The 23,157-nt window shown below is 38.0% G+C and overlaps 1 protein-coding gene across 3 annotated transcripts in view; it reads left to right on the forward strand.

Moving 5' to 3' along the window:
* The window catches only part of ECI2 (enoyl-CoA delta isomerase 2), a 24,461-nt gene extending 2,038 nt beyond the window's left edge, over positions 1 to 22,423 (forward strand). Inside the window, exons 2-12 of one of the 3 annotated variants that reach the window (XM_057369145.1) lie at positions 7,082 to 7,137; positions 7,632 to 7,811; positions 10,552 to 10,714; positions 11,990 to 12,088; positions 13,733 to 13,924; positions 14,739 to 14,808; positions 16,152 to 16,254; positions 17,792 to 17,912; positions 19,998 to 20,087; positions 20,923 to 21,066; positions 21,889 to 22,423. In XM_057369145.1, coding sequence (XP_057225128.1) covers positions 10,592 to 10,714; positions 11,990 to 12,088; positions 13,733 to 13,924; positions 14,739 to 14,808; positions 16,152 to 16,254; positions 17,792 to 17,912; positions 19,998 to 20,087; positions 20,923 to 21,066; positions 21,889 to 22,044 — 1,098 coding nt within the window. In that variant the 5' untranslated portion in view covers positions 7,082 to 7,137; positions 7,632 to 7,811; positions 10,552 to 10,591 and the 3' untranslated portion in view covers positions 22,045 to 22,423. The remainder of the gene's footprint in view (positions 1 to 7,081; positions 7,138 to 7,631; positions 7,812 to 10,551; positions 10,715 to 11,989; positions 12,089 to 13,732; positions 13,925 to 14,738; positions 14,809 to 16,151; positions 16,255 to 17,791; positions 17,913 to 19,997; positions 20,088 to 20,922; positions 21,067 to 21,888) is intronic. The other 2 variants (XM_057369146.1, XM_057369144.1) reach the window with 2 other exon arrangements.
* The last annotated feature ends 734 nt before the right edge of the window (positions 22,424 to 23,157 follow it).

A 23,157-nucleotide genomic window follows, 5' to 3' on the forward strand; every position in this document is an offset into this window, starting at 1 on the left:
AAGTCATAGATCAAGCTCTAGTCTTAAAACTCCTATTTGCAAAGACTCCTGGGCTCCTGTGGGTCTGTACTAAAATCTGTGGTGCTAGCAGTAGAAGTCTCTTATGCCTGAAACTTTTTCCCAGATGTGGGCAAGTTGGGTCTCGTTTCCCTCCTGATCTCAGTGTGGCATAGGCAGCAGATGTCCTGCAGCCTCCCAAATATCTGCCTGCCAACTTCCCCACCTGCCAGCAGCTGGGTGGGAATGCTTCCTGGCCTACTAGCATGGGAAATGTGCCCATGTACAAGGGTTATGTCTTATCCACAGTACAAAACACATACCCTGATCCTACGAGGGCAGCCCTGAGGTGTATGTTTTTTACTCCCYGTTGCTGTCTTACACAGGCTCTTGYGTTTTGGTTTCTGACTTTCTAGAAGTTGTGCTTCTTGGTGCTGTATTTCAGGCTGCRCTTGTGTGCCTTGCTCAGCTCTTTGCTATTCCCTATCATTCACCTTTTTCTGTGACAGATTTCCATGTATCTGTTCTCCTTGTCTTGTGCTGTATTCTGTAGTGCTCAGGTACTCTGYTCTGCTCCTCCTGCTCAATAACTGTGCTCATCTTTGCAAACTTCCCTTTGGTAGGTTGGGTCTCTAGTTCTAGTTGGTTTTTGTGGTCTGAGTTATGTGTTTCACAGACCTGCCTGGCCACTGGAAAAGCATGCAGAGCACATAACTCCCTCAATTTTAAACTTTTTTAACCCCAAGCTTAGTCTTTTCTGTGTTGGCGCACGTCAATAGAAAGTTCAGAGAGATCATCATATTTTCCTTACCTTTTTAGTAGTAATTTTTTTTGTTTTATATATTAAGTAAACCACCTTCTTTTCTTTCTTGACACCTTGTGCAATTTGACTTTTGCAGTAAGATTTTGCAAGATAGTGGTAAGATCAGTTTGCCTTAACATTTGTAAGGTAACTTTCAGAGTCTTTCAGACTAAAGTCTTCATGGAACTTGAATTTATCTTTTTTTTTTTTTTTTTTTTTTAAGGGCCAGGATTATGAAGTGTAGGATAAACTATTGTAATAAACTAAACCATTGGAATAAACTAATCCACTGTGTTTTGAATATTGGACTTGACTAGTCAAGGGAAAATGAACAACTATTTTCTCTACAAACACTCATGTTAATTGCAGGAATTATGGCATCTTGTTTGCACATCCTGGTTTACAAATACGACTTTAAAGACAAAAGGTAGTAGTGAGATGGTTGGATTGTTTTCCAGAAAARTGTCTTGATAAGCTTATGTCCTTATTTAAGTGTCCTCTTAAACTGTTTCGAATGTAAATACACACAGCAGTTAAAATCCACAGAATGTAATCCAGAGCAGCAAACTGTATGTAATTGAGCTGTATTTCACAGTTCATAGCTAATGTCAAGCCAAGGTGTCTGGCATCTTGACAGATGTCTTGACATCTTGAGGACGGATTATTTTGGAACACAGCTTTCTGAACAATCCCAGTTCTCTAGAACTCTCTTTATATGTGAGATACTCCAGACCTTTTGTGATCTTCATGGTTTTTTTCTAGTCCCTTTCCAGTATGATCATGTCTCTCTTATACTGAGGACTCTGGATTGAATACAGTAATCCARGTRTGGCCTCACTGGTGTTGAGTAGAAGAGTCCATTCTTAATTGGGAATAAAAATGATTTCTTGAGGATTAGAAATATTGTGTTGTGTAGATTCGTTGCTGATTCTTAGGCCCTCCAGAAGAGTGGCTACTGTTTTTCTGGTAAGGTGTTCTAATATTTATTCTGTTGTGAGGTCTGGTGTAAGAGGCATWTAGCTTACAGAATAGTCAATAATTCTTGAATAATTTGGTCCTTAACAGATAACCATTTAACAGGGTAAATTGTTAATTTCAAGTATGCTGTCATTTCATACCATGATATACATATCTGTAAAATGCTTATTGCTTCAAATATGTCAGCATAGTCAGCCTGTTTCTGAAACAAAAGAATCTGTTTGGTTTTCTGTTGTTTTYCTTAATTGCCAGTAAGATGCCAGATAAAACACACTTTTATTCGGAGGAAGAATTTACAGATTATATGGGTTGTCCGCCTCTTTCCCTAACCAAGAGTTCTTCATAATCTCCACAATAATAGCAGAAGCCAATATGACTCTGCCCATGTCGCATCCCCGCTAGTAACTGGCACTACTGAACATGATCTTCTGACCTCTGTTTTGGGAGCTGCTGCTTTAGGTGCACCTTCTAAACGCTAGAATTTAGGCTTTTTACACTGTCTTACTAGAAGACATGYTGTGAAGTCCCTTGGAATATGTATAATTTCCATTTCAGATCATCAGATTTTTGTTGAGTAAATTGGCCCAGGTCCTTAAAGACAACCTGTTGGTTTGTTTGATTRTTGGTTCTGGAAATACTGACAGAACCAAGAGCAGTGTGGTACTTTGTGTTTAGACCTAGTGTGTTTAATTCTATGCTGTCTGAAAGAGCTCTGGATTTGGACAGGGTAAGCCTTTGGCAAATGCTGCTTCGTTAACTGTTTTGTTCAGTATTCTTTGTGTTTGCCCCCATTGTATCTAGGTGTCATGGATYCAGGAGTTAAAGTAAGATTCAGACAAAATTTTTGTTTCCTTTCACTGATTGAGCTGCACTATGAGGAGTGTCAGTGGGTGTTCTGATGTGGGGGGGGAGCTCCAGCATCTGGTTTTATCCTTGTCAAGAAACTTATCTACATTGTCCATAAGCTATTAACATTAAAGTTCATGTTCTTCTTTCTCCATTCAGCCAACAARATTTGTCTCTGCAAGCCAAATCAAGATGGCTTTTTCCTTTCTCTGTTAGCAGGGAAATTATTCTATTTGTTCATAACTTTTTGTTAATTCATCTTGGATAAGGATGTGTAAAGAACCTATTTGAGTGTGCTACTCTCCAAATGCTGCAATACACTCTCAGTGATTCTCAGCAAATGTCACATGTATGAGTATCGCAGCTCTATATTTTTCCTACTAAAGTTCTTATTTTTAACTTTTGATGTGTTTCAGAGGATAACTGTCTGTAAATCTTCCTGCTTGTAGAGATGTCTTACATAGACTGAGGATATACTGGAGGTCCTCTCATGCTTCAGTCATTCACCATGTCCCAGTCAACTTAAGTCTGCTGGAAAGAGAGAGTTCTTGTGGAGATTTCAGGAAATGATCCTAGTTTCCCTCCCAGCAGCTGTGATGAGAGAATAAATAAAATAAAACAAAACTCTGACTGCATAGAGCACAAAGATCAGACTATTTAATATCTCAGTGAATGGTAATCTAGAGCCTTCATTCTTGGCTATTTTGTAACATTGAAAAAGAGACTATCAAGCACAGCTGAGCCACTTGCACTAAACAACAGTGATTCAGCATTCAATTTGCCAACAGACACATAATTATCCTCTAGTTTTTATATGTCAAAACARTGTAGGAGTGTAAAATAGTAAAAGCTGATAAGGATTTATACACCAAAYTTGTGTTTAGAACAACTCCTGAAACATTCTAATGTAAAGGAGGAAATAATTTGACTTCCATTTCTTTCTGTTTATTAAAGGAGTAGTAAGTGAATTAGCTATAGAGTATTTGAACTGATCTTTTCTACTAGTTAGATGCATTAGAAATATGAGAACRTTGGAAACATTCTTATTGCCTGATAACAATAAATTTTTGTTACTTCACWTTGCAGTGTAGTGGGGTACTGCCAGGGACTGTGCTGGTGGAACAGGAAAGGATAGTTGTTTTCCATATATGGCTTGGGCATTTTTTTGGGGGGGAAGGCTAGAGTTCTGTCTGCTGAATCATCAAGTCCTTCATGGTATCRCCATGGTTAACAAAACTTCATATTTCCCCAAATTAACCAAGTGCATTGATTTCTAGAGAGCTTTGATGCTGATAAGACCTCATGGATGAATCAGGAGCTGTGAGCACATGGGCATGAATTCTGAGCAAACGGAACAGCATTGTGACCAGCAACTATTGAACTAATATAATAAATGCTTTTAACAAATTGTTCTAAAATCCTCTGTCTGATCTGTTGTTATTTCAACCCTTTGTGCCCCACATTAGGCATTCAAAAATGAATTGCTTTGGTTTAACCCCAGCCAGGGTACCATGCAATCACTCACTCACTCACTCACTCACTCACTCACTCAGTGCCTCCCATCTCCTGGTGGAGACGAGAGTCAGAAAGAAAATCTAAATGTCATGGGTCAAGAGAAGAGCAGTTCAATATTTGAAACAAGACATAATAATGCTAATACTACTACTACTACTGCTGCTAATATTAATTGTAATGAAAATGGGAAAAGAAAATAATAAAACCCAAGAGAAACAAGTGATGCACAATAAAATTGCTCACCACCAATTGCTGACTTGATAGCCAGCTGGACCCAAGGAGCAATGAGCATCCTCCAGCCATYTTCACCCAGTTKGTACACTGAGTRTAACATTGCAATGTGTGGAAWATGMCTTTGGMCAGTTGAGGTCAGCTGTCCTGGCTGTGCTCCCTCCTGTYTTCTGAATGGTCTATTTGACATGGTGGTGTTAGGTAATAGGTTGGACTCTATGATCTTGAAAGTCTTTTCCAATGTAGTTAATCCTGTGATTCTGTGATATTTCATCTGTGTTCTGATTTGGYTTAGTTTTAACTAATGGCAGAGAATCTTGAAAGAGGTGTATACAAATGGGGAGAAATTTTCACATTAGATGGTTGTGGAAGCAGACAGACTCTGTAAGGATGACAGAGGCAAAGGAAGGTGTTCGTGTGGTTACTCCACATTTCCCAGTATAAAAGAAGAAACTTGAAAGCACAGACCTRGAAATAAAAACCTGGAGTAATTTGCCTTTATTAGTGTAAAGATTGTCAAGCTGAGGTTTCTTTTCGTATTGTAATGTCACTGCCTATTATACAACTCTGTACAACTTAAAGGAAGAGTGCTTTGCAGCTACAAGTCTAACAGCAGCAGTAGGCATCATGTTGATTTGACAGGCACGCATGAAAACCAAAATAATTCAGTAGCAAGAAAAAAAATAAAACAACCTGAAAAGAGAATATGGTGAGAAATAGTGTGTATAGGTAAATGATCTGAATTTCTTCAGAAGCAGCCTGATAAGATGGCATAAAGATGGCATAAAGAAAGAAAGGGTTGCTTTTCTTCTGTAGCCAGAAGAAACTACATAGAATTTATTTTTAAATTTACCATCTATGCTCTTACATACCTCTCTTTATTTTTTTTTTTCCAACATCAAAGGAGCAATGAGTGTTCCAAACATGCTATGTTCAGTTTGCTTTAGCATTGTCAGGTGTGTCTTTCCCAACTCAGGTCTAGGTAGCTTGTATGGGGAGAATAACTGGAGAGATGTGGCAGAAATGAGCTCTCTCCACTTTAAGCTGTATGGGGAAAGCTCTTTATATGTAAGTGCTTGGGCTATGTAAAAAAWTTATGAGTCCTTAATGTTACATAGTTATCTGTTTGGATTCAGTAGAATATAATCAATGGTATGATGAATGATAACTTGGGGAACCTGCAGATTAAAATTTTCTAATAATTTTTATGTTAATGGCATAGACAATAGCTTCCTGTTGTCAGCAAAATAAAGTGAAGTGAATAAATTTACTCTATGCAGAAAAKGCTGCAAGTGAATATGGAAAACGATAAACATTATTTTCCTGGTTACCAAGGAAATGTGGTACTGCTAATGCTTTGCTCACTGTCATTATTTGGGAATCAAACTTTCTTTTTTTCAGTCTTGGTCGAGAKTCTGATATAAAGGCTTGGGAGGGGGGAATGAGAGAAGTTGGTGTGTCAGGTTAAAGTTCTGTTTTCAGGTGGTCCACTCATTTTCTCTTGGTTACAGTTTAAATACAGGTTTCTGTTCCCCTCACATGCCTCATTTCTGAACAGTTGCTGCAATTGTCAGTGGGGACAACCTTTCCCACCAGCTTTGCTCCTGCGCCCCTTGATGTAGCTGAACTAATGATGGAAAGTTGCTGTTCCTTCTCCAGATCCCTTTTCCCCTCTGGGGAGGAAAATCAGGATAATTTTCAGGGAGGATCAAAATGAGAGCAGTGCTACTGAAAGAGGGGGACTGAAGCCTGAAATTGTTTGGACTGGTACTGTCCAGGCACCAGCAGGCAAAGACTGGCAGGGAGCATGCATGTGAATGGATGTGTTCCAACAGACTGAGGAAAGGGAGGGAGCAAGGAGGTCTCATTTGGTTGCTCTCCTGTGTGACTTTGCAGCATCCTTAAGAGCAGCACTTGCTGGTGCTGGAGCAGGTGAAGYTTTTGGGATAGGTTTTAGGCTTCTGAACCTTACGGAACAATTGAAGGTCTGGGTAATGCCTGCAAATCTGCTGTGGACTGGGCTGGGAAGTGTGTCCCATCTCTTCTTTGCAGGGACTCTGGAGAGCCATGCAATCAGAAGCTTGTTTTAGGTTGTGACCAAACACTTAGCACCTTGAGCCTTGTGGGAATTGATTGCTTTGTGTCATAACTAAAAAAAAAACCAAAATCAAAAACAAACAAAAAAAAAACAACAACAAAAACCAACCCATGCAACTCTTTGAACAATAGCAGCAGCAAACCAGTATTTTGTTTCATTTTCTCTTACGATGGAAAGAATGTGAGCAGAAATAATGCTACTTTATGATGCTGTAATACCATCTGTGTGTGCGAAATGGCAAGGGATGCTTACCATCCACTTCACTGTTCTGCATGAGGAACATTTGGAAAGAGCAATGGAAAAGATGACAGCACCTGGAGATAGTGATCATGGCAAAGAAGGGCTGTTGTACTCATTATCTGAAGTATTACTCATAATGGACAAAAGATGTTGCAGGACTCATCCAAATGACAGTTCAATGTGCTTCTTGCTTATGTCTAACAACACTTCCTGTTSTTTTTCTTCCTAGTCTCCTTCAAGCTACTTAAAATAATGTAAAATGAGCATTTTCCATTTCTGTCAGGAGGTTTAAACCCACGTGTGTCTAGCATCACCCGCTGCTTTTGATCCTAACAGGATTTTTAACTGCTTTTCTATGTGCTTTATTTCCCCAGGATCTACTAACATTTAAAAGAAAACTTTTACTAAGTAAATGGAAGATGGATTTCAGGTATATCCATCCCTTTCTTTTGATGAGTGTGCCTGCTGWTTCCTGTGCAAAGACAACTTTTGACTTTTGTTTAATCTAAATGAGGAAAATATGTTGCTTTAACAGTTMCAAAGCGAGAAGTCAGTATTTTACAAAATGTTGGTGTTTTTAACTCTTAAAAAAGTCTTTATGCAAGTGACAGAACAAATCAGAAATGAGAGGTCTGCCTATAACAGGCTTTGCAGACTTTTTGTGAATCATATAAACAGTAAGAAATTACTTTCCGTGTAATGGAAATGTTAAATTTAAGAGACTTACATTTGAATGTTTATTGAGATAAGAGACATTTAAGTGAGCAGGTAGAGTGAATAGATGAATGGTGACCTTCCAAGATATCTTGAACAATTAAAGGGCAGCAAAGAGATGTCTGAAACAAAGGAATAAATATTAAATKATTGTCAGCCTGGGTCTTTCAGGTTCAGGCAGTGATGCCCAGGATTTATTTATTTTTTCAGAGTGTGCAACTTACGAAGTACCCAGTGACTGATCTTGCACAGGCATTTGTCATGGACTCTGACTGCTCTGCCAAGTTGTGACTCCTCTTGCTCCTCTCTCTGGTGGGAGCTGGCTTTTTACCCAGCTGGGGGAGGTTGCCCAGCCCTCACCACCCTTCTGTGAGTGCCACTACAGCAAAGGTAATTTGTAGCAGTGGGGCAGTGGCAGCTAGCAGGCCACAGGGYGCAGGGCAACGTACAGGAAGCTTTGTGAAGGAAATTATTTTGCTTTGTTACAGTGAGTAGATGAGAAAGSGAAATAAAGAGGGTTTTTTTGATTGTGTTTTTTTGGCTTCTTTTTCTGCTTGGATTAAAAGCTTGTAGGTTGGGTTCCCCAGGCTCTCTGGCTGCCTTGTGTGGTTTCCTCAGTCCTGCTAAAATGGGGGATGAATTTGCTCAATGATTGACTAAAAAGCACTCAGTGTCCCAGCAAGGGAGCAAGTTGTCCCACAGTGTGCTGCAGCAGCCTCTCCTGCTCCTCTGTACTTGGGACTCTGGCATGGTACCATTGTGCAGTGCCAGAGGTGGCAGTGCTGTTGTGTGTCGGGAGTGATCTCCTCACTTTGTGTTATCTACCTGGGGTTGAGGAGCTCTCTTCCTGCTGTTTGTGTGTGCCTCTGAAGAATGAGGTTGTGCCCAGGATGAACTAATTGTGAAATAACTTGATTTTTCCTTTGTGTTTTCATCCTTTGTTGTTATTTTAATAGAGAAATCACAGTAATCAGCTTAGCCTTAGCATGTCAAGAATTGATGAGCATCTCTTGATGTGTATAAAATGTCTAGAGATCAGAAGGCAGAAGAAATTGAATGAATCATCAATATCCTGCAGACAATTGAGGTACAAGAAGCAAGGGAGAATGAAAGAGGCCTTTCTTATAAAGGCCTTTTCTTATAAACAGAGTTCAATAAACACCTAAGTTGCACAATCTCCTATTACAAATCAGTAGGTAAGGAGGAAAAGAAGAATGAAAGATGGAGTATTTGAAGTGAATAGATGACTATTTTACCCAAACATTTTGTAACTATGAAGCAAAAGTGAATCTAACCAAACAGCGAAGTTCCTCTGAGTCTAGATTTACTCAAAGATCATTCCACTTTTCCTCAGCCAGATTTTTTTACTCAACCGATTGTTTTCTCATCCTCTTTTAACTTGTCTACTTTGCGTCCTTAATAAGGAAGAGAACTGTGACCTGCTAAATGAAAAAAAAAAAAAAAACAACAAAACAACCTTAACCATAAATATATGTGTGTACATACCTTCAGACTGGCTGCTATGGCATTTTCTTCTCCCTGGCTGCTCATCCTCAACTTTTGTTAATTTATGAGCAATGTGGATATTTTTGAGGGAGGCAGTAGAATTTCTTTGAAATTCTCACTAGGTCTATATAAAGAGGCAGAGTTTCCGTGATCTTAAAATGATTGTTCTGTAACTGAAATATTAAGATTAAATTGATTAAGCATTTTGTCAGTCTCCATCTGAGATACTAATTAATTTTTGAAATGACTGATTTTGAAATTATTATTAAATCTATCATATATGATGTTCTAACATGACAGGTGTGTCTGTAAGTTAGATTGGGGAAAGTTGGCCTTTTTTTCTTTTGCTAGGGTAGAGAAGGAAGGTTCATGCATAAACTGCGAACATTTTAAAAATAGTAAAAATGTTTAATGTGTATTGCAATTTAACAAAAAAGCCCCTGTGGCAACATGTGTTTGCCCTCTTGAAATACCTCAAAATTATTAGACTTCTTGGCTTTTGATTCCAAACTTGACTGAAGTAAACCTGCTTTTACAAAGCATTATAGAGTTGGGTTAGGTTTGGTATTTTTGGGGAAGTTTTTGATGGAATTATCTTTTTCTGGTGGGAAGTGTGCTCCCAGAATATTTTGACTACCTTTTKTTTCTCGAGTGTCTACAAGCTGGTTTGCAGCCAGTACTGTTCCAAAATGCATTTTGAAAGTGGTCTTCACTTGTGCTGCCCTGATTGGAGAATCAGGCTTTCAAATTGAAGTGTTTCTAGCTAGAAGCACACTCACTTGAAAAGATTACACAGAGCTGACGGGCTGCATACTTGTCTTAATTTGTGACATATGAAGCTGCTAATCACAGAATCATTTAGGTGGAAAGGGCCTTTGAGATCATCAAGTCCAACCATTAGCCCAAGTCCACCACCGAGCTGTGTCCCCAGATGCCACATAGACACATCTTTTAAATACYTCCAGGCCTGGTGACTCCAACACTTCCCTGGGCAGCCTCTTCCAATGCCTGACCACATGTCTGGATATTAGGAAAATTTTCTTTGCCAATCTTAAACTTTCGCTGGTGCCACTTGAAGCTCTTCCCTCTTGTTCTGTCAGTTGTTACTTGTGAGAAGTAGCCAGCCTCCAGCTTGTTGGCCTCCCAGCTGGCCACAGCCTCCTTTCAGGCARTTGTAGAGAGCGATAAGGTCTCCCCTGAGCCTCCTTTTCTCCAGGGGAAACACCCCCAGCTCCCTCAGTTGCTCCTCATAGGACTTGTGCTCCAGACCTTCACCAGCTTTGTCCACTTCTCTGGACACATTCCAGCACCAAAACGTCTGTCTTGTAGTGAGTGACCCAGAAATGAATGCTGGRTTAATCAAGGTGCTGCTTATAAGGGGATGAGATTAAAATAATTAATAAAAATAAATTATTTCCAAAGGTTAATTATATYGCAGCAAAAGCAAACTTCTAAAGCAACTTTCTTGTGACTTTTAATATCTTTCTTCTTGTTGTTTTGATTAGTGCAGTATGTAATGTTTCACATTTATTTTAAATGTCTTAAAAAATGGCATATTTGTTTCTCCTCTAGTCTTTCACAAAAATCAAGTAATGGGATTTTTTTTTCCCCCACTTATTGCCAGGCCAGCACAAGCTGTTTGCATTCCAACAATTCACCTGCACATGACTGCAGCCACCATGCAGGTCAACCAGAAGGACTTCCAAAAGGCTCAAGAACAGCTGAAGCTTTTGAAAAAAGATCCTGGGAATGAAATTAAATTGAAGCTCTATGCTCTGTTTAAACAGGTAGACTTGACTTATTTTGTTTGGTAAGGAGCATTTTTAACCTGAGGGGATGGACCTGAAAAATTTATTTAAAATACAGGCTGTTCAAATGTATTGTGTCTTAACAGGCTCTTCATTTTATGTGCTCAAATTCTGTTCTTGAAACATCAGCCCCTTAAAATGCCTAAATTCTGAGGGAAGCCAAACCTGTTTTTCATGCTTTGGGTAAAAATCTTTATTCARAGAAATAGATCCCAATTATATCTGTTGTGGGATGCCCTCCATATAATAATACTGACTCAACTTTGGAAAAGGGCTTATGCCTCAGAAAAAGAGAGTATGCTGCATGCTTCCTCTTAAATTTATTATATTTACAGTCAGCTGGGTGTATAATATAATGGTGTTGACATTTGGAAGTTGACATTTGATTTCTGGTGTTTCTTCTATCTTTTTTTTTAGTAGGGTCATTGTAGGTTTTRTTTGGGGTTTTTTGGTTTTTTATTTTGAATTCAAGGAATTGTTCCTACACAGTTTGAGTGAAGGTTGTTCTTTATCACATCATGAAAGGAGGTCTTTGTGGAAATAGCTTTATGTCCATTGCAGGGTTTTTTGTATTGGTATTTGGGGAAGTGTTTGTGGACCAGGATTGACTGCAGGGTCAGTACAGGCTTGTTATGTTGAGGAAGGCAATCAGTAGCTCATTTAAATAAAAACTTAAAGAGAGCTGATGGTTCCAGGTAGCTTTACTAATTATTAATAGTGAGCTCATAAATGTGTTCTTTCTTTCTTTCCTGCCTCCCATTTGAAATATTTCTTTCCAATAGTTTATTTTTCTTCAGGAAAACTGATCATAGAATACTTCAGGATAGCTCAGACTCTTGCAGTTCAACTGGTCCAATGCCTTTGCTCAGAGCAAGGCCAACATGGAAGTAAGACACAAATTAATAGATCCTATTCAATGGTCTCTTCACAAAGCTAACAAGTTTTTAACTTTCTTTTTAAGTACAATATTTCCACAATTTCTGAGGTGTGAGAACTTACTATGGGTGTTTTGGAWACTAGTGTCTCTTCTGTTGGTTAGGTGCTTCTGGAAGTCAAACACAATATTAGCGAATAGCATACACTAAAAACCTCATGGTATGTGAACTGTCAGAATATTTTCCAACCAGTAGGTATTCCTTTTGACTCAGAGTTGAATTCTGATCAGATAACTATTCAAAGGAGTCATCATCTTTTCTACCAAATCACCTGAACTTTAATCAGAGGTTTAAATAATTTTTTTCACTCTCTTTTCAGGCTACTGAAGGTCCCTGCAACGCCCCAAAACCAGGTATGCTGGACTTTGTCAAGAAAGCCAAGTGGGATGCATGGAACTCTCTTGGCAATTTGTCTCAGGTGATGAATCCTGTAATTTCACTTAGATACTTTGTAGATTACTCTATCTTTCAGTGAGCGACTGATGACAAAAAATATTACATGCTAGTTGAGCAACTTTGTTTCAGCCATGAAAAAGTTCTGTACTGTGCTCCCRAATCACTTCACTGCTTCAGTGTTTGGAGATATATATATTTTTTTTTTTTAGTGTGTTAGCCTAGCTCTACATTATTACTACCAGCTTGTACCTGTGTAAGACATCGTATGTGGTGACTTCCAATAAAARTAGTGGCTTTTGCATTATGGTCTGTTCTGCTGTTCTCTTTAAGAAAGATTAATTGAGCTTCTCACTTCTTACAACAAAACCCAAATCTCTGAATTCAGCATATTTATAACGTTGTAATTTTGAAAGTCAGTCTCTTATGCTGTTGACTAAAAGACTAAAAAAATTGGTGTATTGAGAGCCTCTCTGCATTATTTCTTTCTCAATATATCTTGACATTTTTGATATCTTTCATAACCTTTAGAGAAGTCAAGTGAAGCAAGCAGGAGGAATAAAGATACAGAGATACCTAAGCATTCCTTTTTCATGCAGGCTTTAGTAAGTCTGACTCTTACAGCTACCACAGTTTCCTCAGCTGCTGTTAAATGAAGAAAACAAGCTTTTCAAATCAGCTGTGTCAGTGCTGCATTAGGCGTGCTGCTCCCTAGTACTTGCTGAGCTCAGTCAAAAAGATTATTTCATATTGAGGGGGTATTTTSCCCTTTTTTTTTTTTAAGAAAACACAGTTGCATAATTTCATTAATATAACATATTGTGCTGCTTTGGTTTTTTTGAGTTTTCCATTTTGATCTTTTGTTTAGTTTGGGGTTTTGGGGTTGTTTTTGACATGCAGCTTTTGGGAGTAGTTAAGAAGCATTTAAGGAAAAGAGTCAGCTCTTCAAGTTAGAGTGGAGAGTGGATAGAAAATTTCATGTGCTACTCATTATGGATTATAGAACTGTTCAAAGTATATTATCCTTTCAAACCARTAGATTATAACAACCAAATACTTAAAATTGTTTTAAATCACTGCTTACTTTAGAAATAGGATTCTTTAGGCTTCTGTGTGTCATGTTCTTAATGAAAACTATTGTCTGCGAGCAATTTAAAATGGCTGTACAATCCATTTCAGTGCTCTTATTTTCAGCAACACATATTTAAAATAAAAACTTTTGTTGGAGAAATGTCCTACTGGAAAGCAGAAACAAAGGATCCATAGAAATGTGTAAATGCTGAGAATATGGCAGAAATAATCTTAGGCATGGATGGGGGCACTGTTCCAGCAAATAAATGTGATCATCCCATCTATGTACTTTTATTTTGTGAATCTGTTGCTGCTGCTGCTTTTAAGGTGACTTGAAGCATGTTCTGCAGTGTTCAAAGATAGCGTGTTCCCCTCCTCATCCCCCTATGGAGATTTTAGTTTTCTTTTGTCCTGAAGCAGTCACCTTCCCCTCCCCCTCCACCCAGGAACCCATTTTATTAATAATGTAACTGACTTAAATTTTAGCTTTTCATAGTCTTATRTGTGTTATTTTCTTCTTACTTTTTTTAAAGTTTATTTTTCCCTTTTTTCCCCTTTTTTTCTTCCCTATTTTTTAATGTATTTTCTTTTATTGCAGGATAATGCCAGACAGAAATATGCTGAACTTGTCTTAAGTCTGGTCTCTGCAGAATCTGATAGTCAGAAGAAAGAGGCTTCTCCAGAAGAGGGCAGACATGATGGCTATGAAACATTAATAGTTACTACCAAAAACAATATCACAAAGATAATGTTTAACCGACCTGAKAGGAAAAATGCCATCAACCATCAGGTGAAAAAATGAACTTGGGAGGATTACTGATTTTTTTCTTTCTGGATAAGCTTTTTAAATCTTAAAAGAGTTCTTACTACTGGTTTAACAGAATTGGTTAAAGCATGGTGGTCTGAATTTTAGAGGGATTAGTATTCTGACTTCAACAACACCCTAAGGATTAAATATCCAGTACTAAAAGAAATCGTTCAGCTAAAATTTTACAGAATAGGCTTTTTTGTGTTTCTTGATTTCTTTCAAACTTAATATAGAATTATGGACTACCCTAAATTAAGATGGCAAACTGCAAGAAGGCTGGCCTGTGTTTTGGATGCAAGATTTGACTGCAGCCTTGAGTATAACAAAGCATTTGTGCAGCCTTTGGCTCAGAACTGTTGAGTGTATGTGTAGGTGATCTTCTGTTTCCCATAGTTACCCTCATGAATAAATCCYACCTGTTGGAAGCACCATGATCATCCTGCAGAGATATCAGAGCAGGGTCTTCACCCCACTGCTGCTGATTGTTTAGTATGTTGTTTTGTCCACTTAAACAGCACTGTGGAAATTTGCTATTTCAGGTCAGTGTTTGTTTTTCCAGAGGACTTTATTTTGCCCTTTAGATTTGCACTGGAAGATTTGAATATTGTAAGCCTGTGTCTTTATGTTCAGAAGTGTTTCACATGTAATTCCAAAATTCCTGTGCATGGAAAATTTTCAGTACTTAAAGGGATCATAGTTAATCTGTCTCTTGAGTTCCTTGTTGTCAGTGTCAGTCTCATTTTTATGTTTTTTTGCAACATCATATTTGTACTTTGTTGATTTTCCTTTTTTGCAGATGTACAGAGAAATTATCAAAGCACTTGAAGAAGCTGGAAAAAATGATTCTACCATAGCAGTTATTACTGGTATGTTTTATGCTATACCAAAGTATAATATTGACATGAAATATCAACCTGTGTTTAGACTAAGATAAAATTAAGTGAGGAAATTCTTTCCTCTGTTACAGACCAAGGATCTTCCAAAATGTTTTGGCATATTTTCTTCAAGCTGGTGTTTCAAATTCTTTAACAAGCTTGCTGTTATATCAAAACATCTTTCTCAGTTGAGGAAATGGACATGAAATACTACTAAAGGCTTCATTACTTTTGAGTAGCTGCCTGTCTGGCCCATGCTCATTGCAGAGAAGTGTGTTTTTACAAAATTAGCCAAAACTTGAGTTTTGACTGGCAACTAAGTAGTGTGAATTCAAGGTGAATTTGGGCTTAAACCTGTTTACTCTGAGATAATTCCATGCAAATTCTCCTGCACCTGGTTCCCATTCCCAGGATGCCTAATTTCCTTTYTGTAGCAGTGAGTGGCACCACACCCCTTACAAGATAAGCAGGGTAATTCATGGAACTGGAGCAAGAATGTCTAACAGATATAGCTATGAGCCAAGAGCAAGCACCTCTGCGCAAACCTTTCTGTTCCTTTTCACACAGTGAGAGCACTGCAGTGTAAATTAAGTCCCATGCTGTGAATGTCCTCATGGAATATAGGSTGATTTAGGCAATTGGGTCATGCAGTCTGCTTTTAAAAGCTTCTTCCTTTCTTGATGGTACCTTTAACTGACTTATATATTGAATGCCATCTTATCTGTTTCTTTCTGAAGAATCCATCTTCCAGTATGATGATGTCAATGCAATGCTGTAGTGCTGTCAGTCTTATCCTTAGAATGCTATGTCTCTTTCTAAATAGATCATGAAAAATGTGAAACTCAGCAAYATACTAAATAGGTTTTTTTGTCTACTTTTGATTCCTTCATCTGTTTGAAGATGGGTGAAGAGTAATGCATCAACTTACATTTCCATTGTCCTGTTTAAAAAGTTTCTCTCATCTAATTGAATGGGTGCGAGCTGTCAAAAAAAAACAAATCCTGAGAAAGTATTCTGGGAAATAAATAAAATATTTTTTCCATCTGACACTGTTACAGARAAAAAAAGAAAATTAATTTTCCCCATCAAATATTTCACGGTAAATATTCTCTGGCTTTTACTGATTTTTTTTTTTCAACAAATTGACAGTCAAAACTTAGTTTTAAGCCATAGATATCCTTTAAGATACTGTATATAGTTTGAAAAAATCCCTCTAATTACTTAATAATATTAGCTACTCAGGATTAAATTCTTTTGTAAATGTAATAAATGAAAGCTTCTTTTCTCTTTCCCACTCAGAAACCATTGTTGCATTTACTATGTGTTCTCTGCAGGAAATGGAGACTACTATAGTAGTGGAAATGATCTGAATAATTTCACTAATGTCCAGCCTGGTGAAATGGAGAAGATGGCAAAAGATGGAGCAGTCTTACTCAAGTAGAACATCTTGGTTTCATATATGCATAAGTTACTGTAAAGGGTAAAATATAATTTGCAGGTGTTGTTAGAAAACACAACAGCAGGGATCCGTTTATGCTGCAATTCATCTATTTAGGTGACTSTGTCTAAGGACTCACCATGTGCATAAACACAAAGATCATGTGGGAGAAAATGGTATTAATTGTATGAAATAAATAGATTAATATTAAAAGTCCTTTCATGTACAGTGATGCTAAAGACTTGATTTCATTGTTTAGTCCCCAAAGTGCATGCAGATACAATGAAAAAGAAATWGTTTTAACTGTATATGAAAAAAATAGTTGGGTTTTTGGTATCCAACAGTTCTACATTAGCAGGAAACACCAAATTATTTCAATGATGTCAGACCTCTCTGAATAGGGACAGGTGTAATGAACTTGTTCAAAATTTCCCAGTACTTCTGAGATCTTGGGTTCTGCCTTTAAGTTTGAATTTACCTGTTAACTGAATATATTTTCTAAGGCCAAAAAGATCATGGATGTCATCTGACACAAGGGGCTGTTTCTTTCTTTCCCATACTTGAGCAGATTTTGTCTTGTCTTTTATTTCTGTATATATGTGATCATTGCATCTGAGAGATGCTTGCAAGTTGGATTGTTTACTTAGGCACTTATAAAATAATTTATATTTTAAGCATGAACTGCAGTTGCAGTTTTTATTTAGAGAGCTGTCTGTGGATCACAATTGCCCCTGGAAGTGATAATGATGCAGTGTGAACCTGTTGTGAGGATGTTGCTCTGTGGTACCTGGCAGGTGTTCCAGCCTGCAGTGCTTTGTAGGGTGTTCAGCACAATGCAGAATCTCCTGTYCTTTATGGTCTTTCACCTTGTTCTTGTGAGATGCCTGTGTTTGCTGTGCTGTTGCTAGTACACTAGCACAGTGCTTCACTACAACCAATGGACAGAGATGCCAGAGAAATGGRGTTCTTACAACACTGTTCACTTTTGGAAAATATCTTATTTTGAGAATGCATTTTGCACCTCTTGGATGGAGAAGCAGCTGTCAGATGAAACAAAATGCTGTTTTTTGAACCTTTGCAGAAGAGCACCAGGGAATTCTGTGTTCTGGTAACATCCTTGTGTTGGTGCCTGTTGGGGCTTCACTGCAGAACAGAGTCTGTGAAGGGAATGGCTATCCCATGAGTGGAGTTGGGGTTGATGTATAGGCAGAAGACTTGTCAGTAAGGGTGTATTCAGCAGCGGTAGCTGAAGAGGAAACACTTCCATAAGTTGATCACAGGAACTAGGAAAGCTCTGGTGACATGTACATGTTTGATTCTTAGTTGCTAAGGAAATGCAGCTGTTTCAAATAGTTCTTGTTTTGTCAGAATTCATTTCTGAAAGGTTCAAAAGCCATACACTACATATTTTCTATCTAGCTCATGGCTTTTGTTATGCAGTGWCTAATCACTGTTTCGAAATTTGTTTATATTGGATGAAAAACACTTGACATGTGTCTCTTATGTCCTTTATCTTCTGTTTTCCTTTCACTCTAGAGACTTTGTGGGTCATTTTATTGATTTTCCTAAACCACTGATTGCAGTGGTAAATGGCCCAGCTATTGGAATCTGTGTAACAGTCCTTGGGTTGTGTGACCTTGTCTATGCTTCTGACAGAGTAAGTACRTTACATGGCTTATACCAAGACAGTCTTTAAGTCTCTATCAAATATTATTTGATTTGGGGTAATCTGAGAGAAAAGAACACTTCAGAAAAATGTCTAAAGGCTTTTTTATGTCAGATCAAGGAACACCTGCCTGTATTAGTTACCAGCCAAGGGATGCATCAGCCAGTGGTTCACATGCATGGAATTTCCTGTGCTGTAGTTATGCTTATCAAGTTACTGACTCCAGCTTAGAGGCTCTTTTCTAAGAGACCCTCTTCTAAGCTGATGTGAAATGATGTTTATAAGACCCTCTTTAGATGTGAAAGGGAGAACAAAAGTTTATTATGGAATGGGTGTTCAGAACTGGCTGAAGTAATTAATTACAGATCACTTATGATCATGCCACTCCTGACATATGCTTGTCTAATGTGTGTGATTTATTCAGTCAATTATGGTCCATAGAACTCTTATTTTAGAGAAAAGTATTAGATTCTCCCTCTTTTGCCCCTCTCATCTGGTACTTTTTCGCTACAGGGTGAACCTGCTTGTTCCTCAGTTTAAAGATGACTATTGTCATCCTCCCTTAGAATAACCTTAGCCACCAGTGTACTTAGACCCTTTGATATATCTCAGGTTTACCTACTCTCTCTCAGGCTTTTTCTTTTTTTGAGTTAAACAGCTGCCATTTGTTCAGCTTTCCCTCATGTGGCCTGCAGTCWCATTCCTCTGGACTCTTTCCAGTTGTTCTGTGTCTCTAAGCACAGTACCAGCTGGACACATCACTCCAGCTCATGTCTTACTGATGTCAAGTGGAGCAGAAGAACTCCACATTCTGCAGGCTGTATTTCTGATGTGACATCCCACTGTGTTATTAGATTTACATACTTGTGATCTGATCTAACACCTGGATCCCTTACTGTAAAGTTGCCACTAGAACAGTTTTCCCTATCATATCTCACATGCTACATACCAGGTTATTCCTGACAAACTTTAACTTGTGCATATTCAATAGTATCTTCTTACTCATATCTCTCCATTTTATTAAGACTATTTGCAAGTCTAATCATTTCCCCTCAGCATATCATCTTCTTACAGCCATGAGTTAGTATAGATTTAGTTGAAGTTTAATCCAAATAAGCATGAAATGTTTTGTCCTATTAATATTTATCCTTGTTTTTTGAATGGCTTAAAATTCATACTTGAACTTCCTTTTGCTGGTTGTATATATAATAATTGATAAATGCMTTTTTGCCTTGTGCTTCTTCTTTTTTTAATCTCTGCATACTTATATTAGTTCCATACTTATTGTCTGACATAGTTTTCACTTTCTGTGYATTTGTGTTTAAAGTCCATGACAAACTCATTATTTGGAGTCTGTTAGTACCTTCCTGCCTGCACTGGGACAGCTTTTGCTTGTACSCTTCGTAACAGTTCTTGGAGGATTTCTGTAGGATCTAACCTAGCCTTGCACTTAGGTTATCCTTCATGAGAATTTTCCTGTTACCTTCAAATTTATTGAAGTCTTTTCACAGTTGATTGTACTCTGTTCTAACATATTGTTCACTGTTCAGTTCTAACTTGCAATTATGGTATTATTTTGTAYGGCTCCTTGCTGGATTTCTGGCACAGGCTCATTTTAGATTCACTTAAAATTTGGAGAAAGAAGATTCAGTGACTTGAATTTTTCAGGAGAAGAATAAACTTGGTGTGCCTTCAGAAAGGCAAAAATGCTTTTTGCCTACGACGTTATTTGGAATATGGATTTAATAACTTTTAAGGCAGATGTGCATGAACATCCTTTCTGAACATTTCGCACATACACTTTAGTTTCCCTATTCARTTAATTCAAATATTCAAATAATATAACTTGGTCAATAGAGCTGTTGGATAAGGGAATGGAATTATGGCTCTTGAGTGCATTGAGAGGATAAAGCAGTGTTATCAGATGACGATTGAAGCCTTTTATGGTAACAGTTCAGATGTGTTTGGTGAACTCTGTCTCAGTAGAGGTTTTAAAATGAAAATTAAATCCTAGTACTTTATTTGCATGTTCTGGTGTAAGGTTTCCTTTATTTTGTTCTCTTTTTTTTTCTCCAGGCTACATTTCACAGTCCATTTAGTCAACTTGGGCAGAGCCCAGAGGGGTGTTCCTCTTACCTGTTTCCAAAAATCATGGGCTTAGCTAAGGTAAGAATATCTGTACTGCCTGTGGGATGATCTGACCTTTGTGTGTTGGTATTCTCTGACTGTGAGAGTAAGCATGGTCTGTCCATACTTTTATTTTCTCTGTTTACTCTAGAAATAAGAAAACTAAGTAAAGAAACAGTAACTAAAAAGAAAGGAAAAAAAATAAGAAACAGAATCCAAATTTTCTTTTCTCAGAACAGAATAAATCCTTTCTGCTTCTTTGATATCCCACAGAAAAAAATCTGGGTAGTTTTAAATACCTATTTGATATTTCATGCATTAATATAATGTATTTTTTGAGCAGGATTTATATCTGTAAAGAGTAGAGCAAGTGCTTCATAGACATCCAAGTGTCAAGAGTAGTCTGTTCAATGAGACACACCCTGCCAGTACATGTTCTAGAAATCTTGGAGTCACTGCAAAAGTGAACAAACCCATTTATGATGAGTTAATTTCAGATTGCAGCCTTGGAGCTCTGCTCAAGAAGAATGTACAGTCCTAGTGAACAGTAGGAACTGTAGGCCAGTCCCTGGTGATGAACCCCAGGGGRTGATACTGGGTGTAATAACTTGCTTAACCTCTTCATTGTGACCTGAATGATGGACTGAATACCCTGCTCGAGCAGGGGCTTTGAAGTAGRTGGTATCTGGAGGTCTGTAATAATAACAGGAATAATAATAGTAATAAATCTGTTCTGTGATTCTTTTTTCTTTTCAAAGGGCAGATATGAATAAGCAAGAGAGTAAACTGAATGGGATATGGAAGCATGCAGCTTCCCTGTCAGATTACTCAAGTCTTATGTCTTGTTGAATCACACTTCCTTTTTTTTACATAGGCGAGTGAGATGTTGCTTTTCAATAAAAAGCTGACTGCAGCAGAAGCCTGTGCCCAGGGACTTGTGACTGAAGTCTTCCCTGAGAGAAGTTTCCAGAAGGAAGTTTGGGCAAGATTAGAAGCTTTTGCAAGCCTCCCCAAAAATGTCAGTATTTAAAATTTTTCTCCACCTTCTAAGCCTTGTAGCTTTCCCAATTCTTTTGCCAAACCTATCCTGTCACTTGGTTTCACTTCATCCTTAATTGAAATAATGAGGCTTTCTTTCCTTCAAGCACAGATCTATCCCTCTGCTTCTCAGAAACAGATCCCTCTCTTCTTTTCTGTATCTAAGACAGTGTAAGACATCTGAGACATCTCCACAGAGATGCAGTGGCTGAAAAGCATTAAAAATTAACTGATTAATCCATCTGTACAGTGTCTCTGTGAGTGCCTTGGGTGGCTTCTCWTAGGTTTATATTTTGGCAGCTATTTATATTTAAGAACCTTACCACTGGTTCTGCATTATTAATTGTACTGTGTGCACTCTAGGTGCTCAAGGTGATGCTGGATGACTTTAATTTTTTGCTGAATTCAGTGATTCTGCTCCCTAGCTTAGGTTTTGCAAGACTGCTGAAGTCACAGTCTTCTTATGTTCCCTTGGACAGCAGGAGACACCTGTGTGAGCTGCTGATAATGTGGGTTGCATTTGGCACTGTAGACAGGTGAATGGGTTTCACTTCTTATGCCCATCTACTCTGATTATTAGCACTTAGTGGACTGCGTGTTTGCTTCCTATGAGCCTTCTCCACCTTATTAGCAGTCTTGGGAATTAAATGTAATAAATACTTCCAGTGAAAACGTTGACTAAAAGCTAAGAGATGTGATGTTAATGTAGTTGGATTAGGATTCCAGTGTGCGTTTTGTGTTATTTCCTGAAGCACTGAAGTATAGAAAACAGCTTCCTAATGTTCCTCTCTTTCTCCTCCAGTCCTTGGCAGTGTCCAAGCAGCTGTTACGAAGTGTGGAAAAGGAGAAGCTCCATGCAATCAACAGTAGAGAGTGTGAAGTCCTGACAGAGAGGTGGTTGTCTGATGAATGTGTAAATGCTATTGCCAGCTTCTTCCAGAAGAAATCGAAACTCTAATCTTTACCAGTACAATAATCCAGCATCTGGCAGTAGCCTGATCTGCCCTCATTGTTAATAAACTTTCTCTTCAGATACTAATTCTTATACCTTTTCAAGTGGTATATTTCTGTTCTGAGTACTGGGTTAAACCTGGTTCACAAAATTAATAGTTATGTGCCTTGGATCCATTATGGATGTTTACGCTGGGGAAAAAATGATTCATTATTCTATAGGCATCAGTGATGTTTCTGAATAATATTAAAGCAGATTGTCTTCCAGAAGAATCAAGTGAATCTATAGCACCCTATTTTGATAGCTCTTTAATAAATACCTTATTCATCTGTGGGGAAGGAAATACTGTATTAATGAAAAAAATAAATAGAAGTATTTAATTACTGTTGTGGTGATTTTTATTCTTTCTTGTGAAACATCCTCAGTGAGAGGGAAAGTAGCTCTTGGGAGGCCTATAAATATAAYAGTCTTACAAAAAAACTTTCCCTTGACTTCACATTCATCTCAAAAGATGTTTATTTTGAACTTTGTGGGTCTATCTCCAATGTATTTTTCATCAATTGCTTCATTAACCCTTTTCTTGGAAAAGTGYGATGTGTTTGCTTTCCTCAAGCAAAAACACAGCCCTTGATAACCTGTTGATGGATGAAATAGCAGAAACAGGGATTCCATGATCAGTAGATGCCTGCATACCTCTTACAGCGATGGGAGATAAACCACTGCTCTCTCTGAGTAGTGAGAATAAATCAACATTACCTCTAGGGAATGGAAGTCCTGTGTGGTTTTAGTTAACTTCTGGAAAAGTTAAATCATTGTCTCAGATCACTTAGAAAGTTCTTGTCATGGTTTTGCTTGGTCCAATTTCTGGTGGTGGGGGATRGGGATCAAGAAACCACAAAGACGGCTGCTGTGAGAAGTCCTAGGGGTGTCTCCTTCTTCTTCTTCTCCAGCAAAAAGAGAGAGAGCCCTGCCCCCCTCCTGTGTTTCAGAGCCAACCCATCATTGGTTCTGAAGTTGATGGACAGGCTGACCATCAGGCCTGGGCCAATTACACAGGATAGTTACACCTCTGTGATGACGTATTTTGTAGTATTTAAGAAAGAATTCATAACAAGATAG

The sequence above is a fragment of the Malurus melanocephalus genome, unplaced genomic scaffold (assembly GCF_030028575.1).
Source record: "Malurus melanocephalus ecotype Western Australia unplaced genomic scaffold, MMel_1.1 scaffold_103, whole genome shotgun sequence".
NCBI lineage: Eukaryota > Metazoa > Chordata > Aves > Passeriformes > Maluridae > Malurus > Malurus melanocephalus.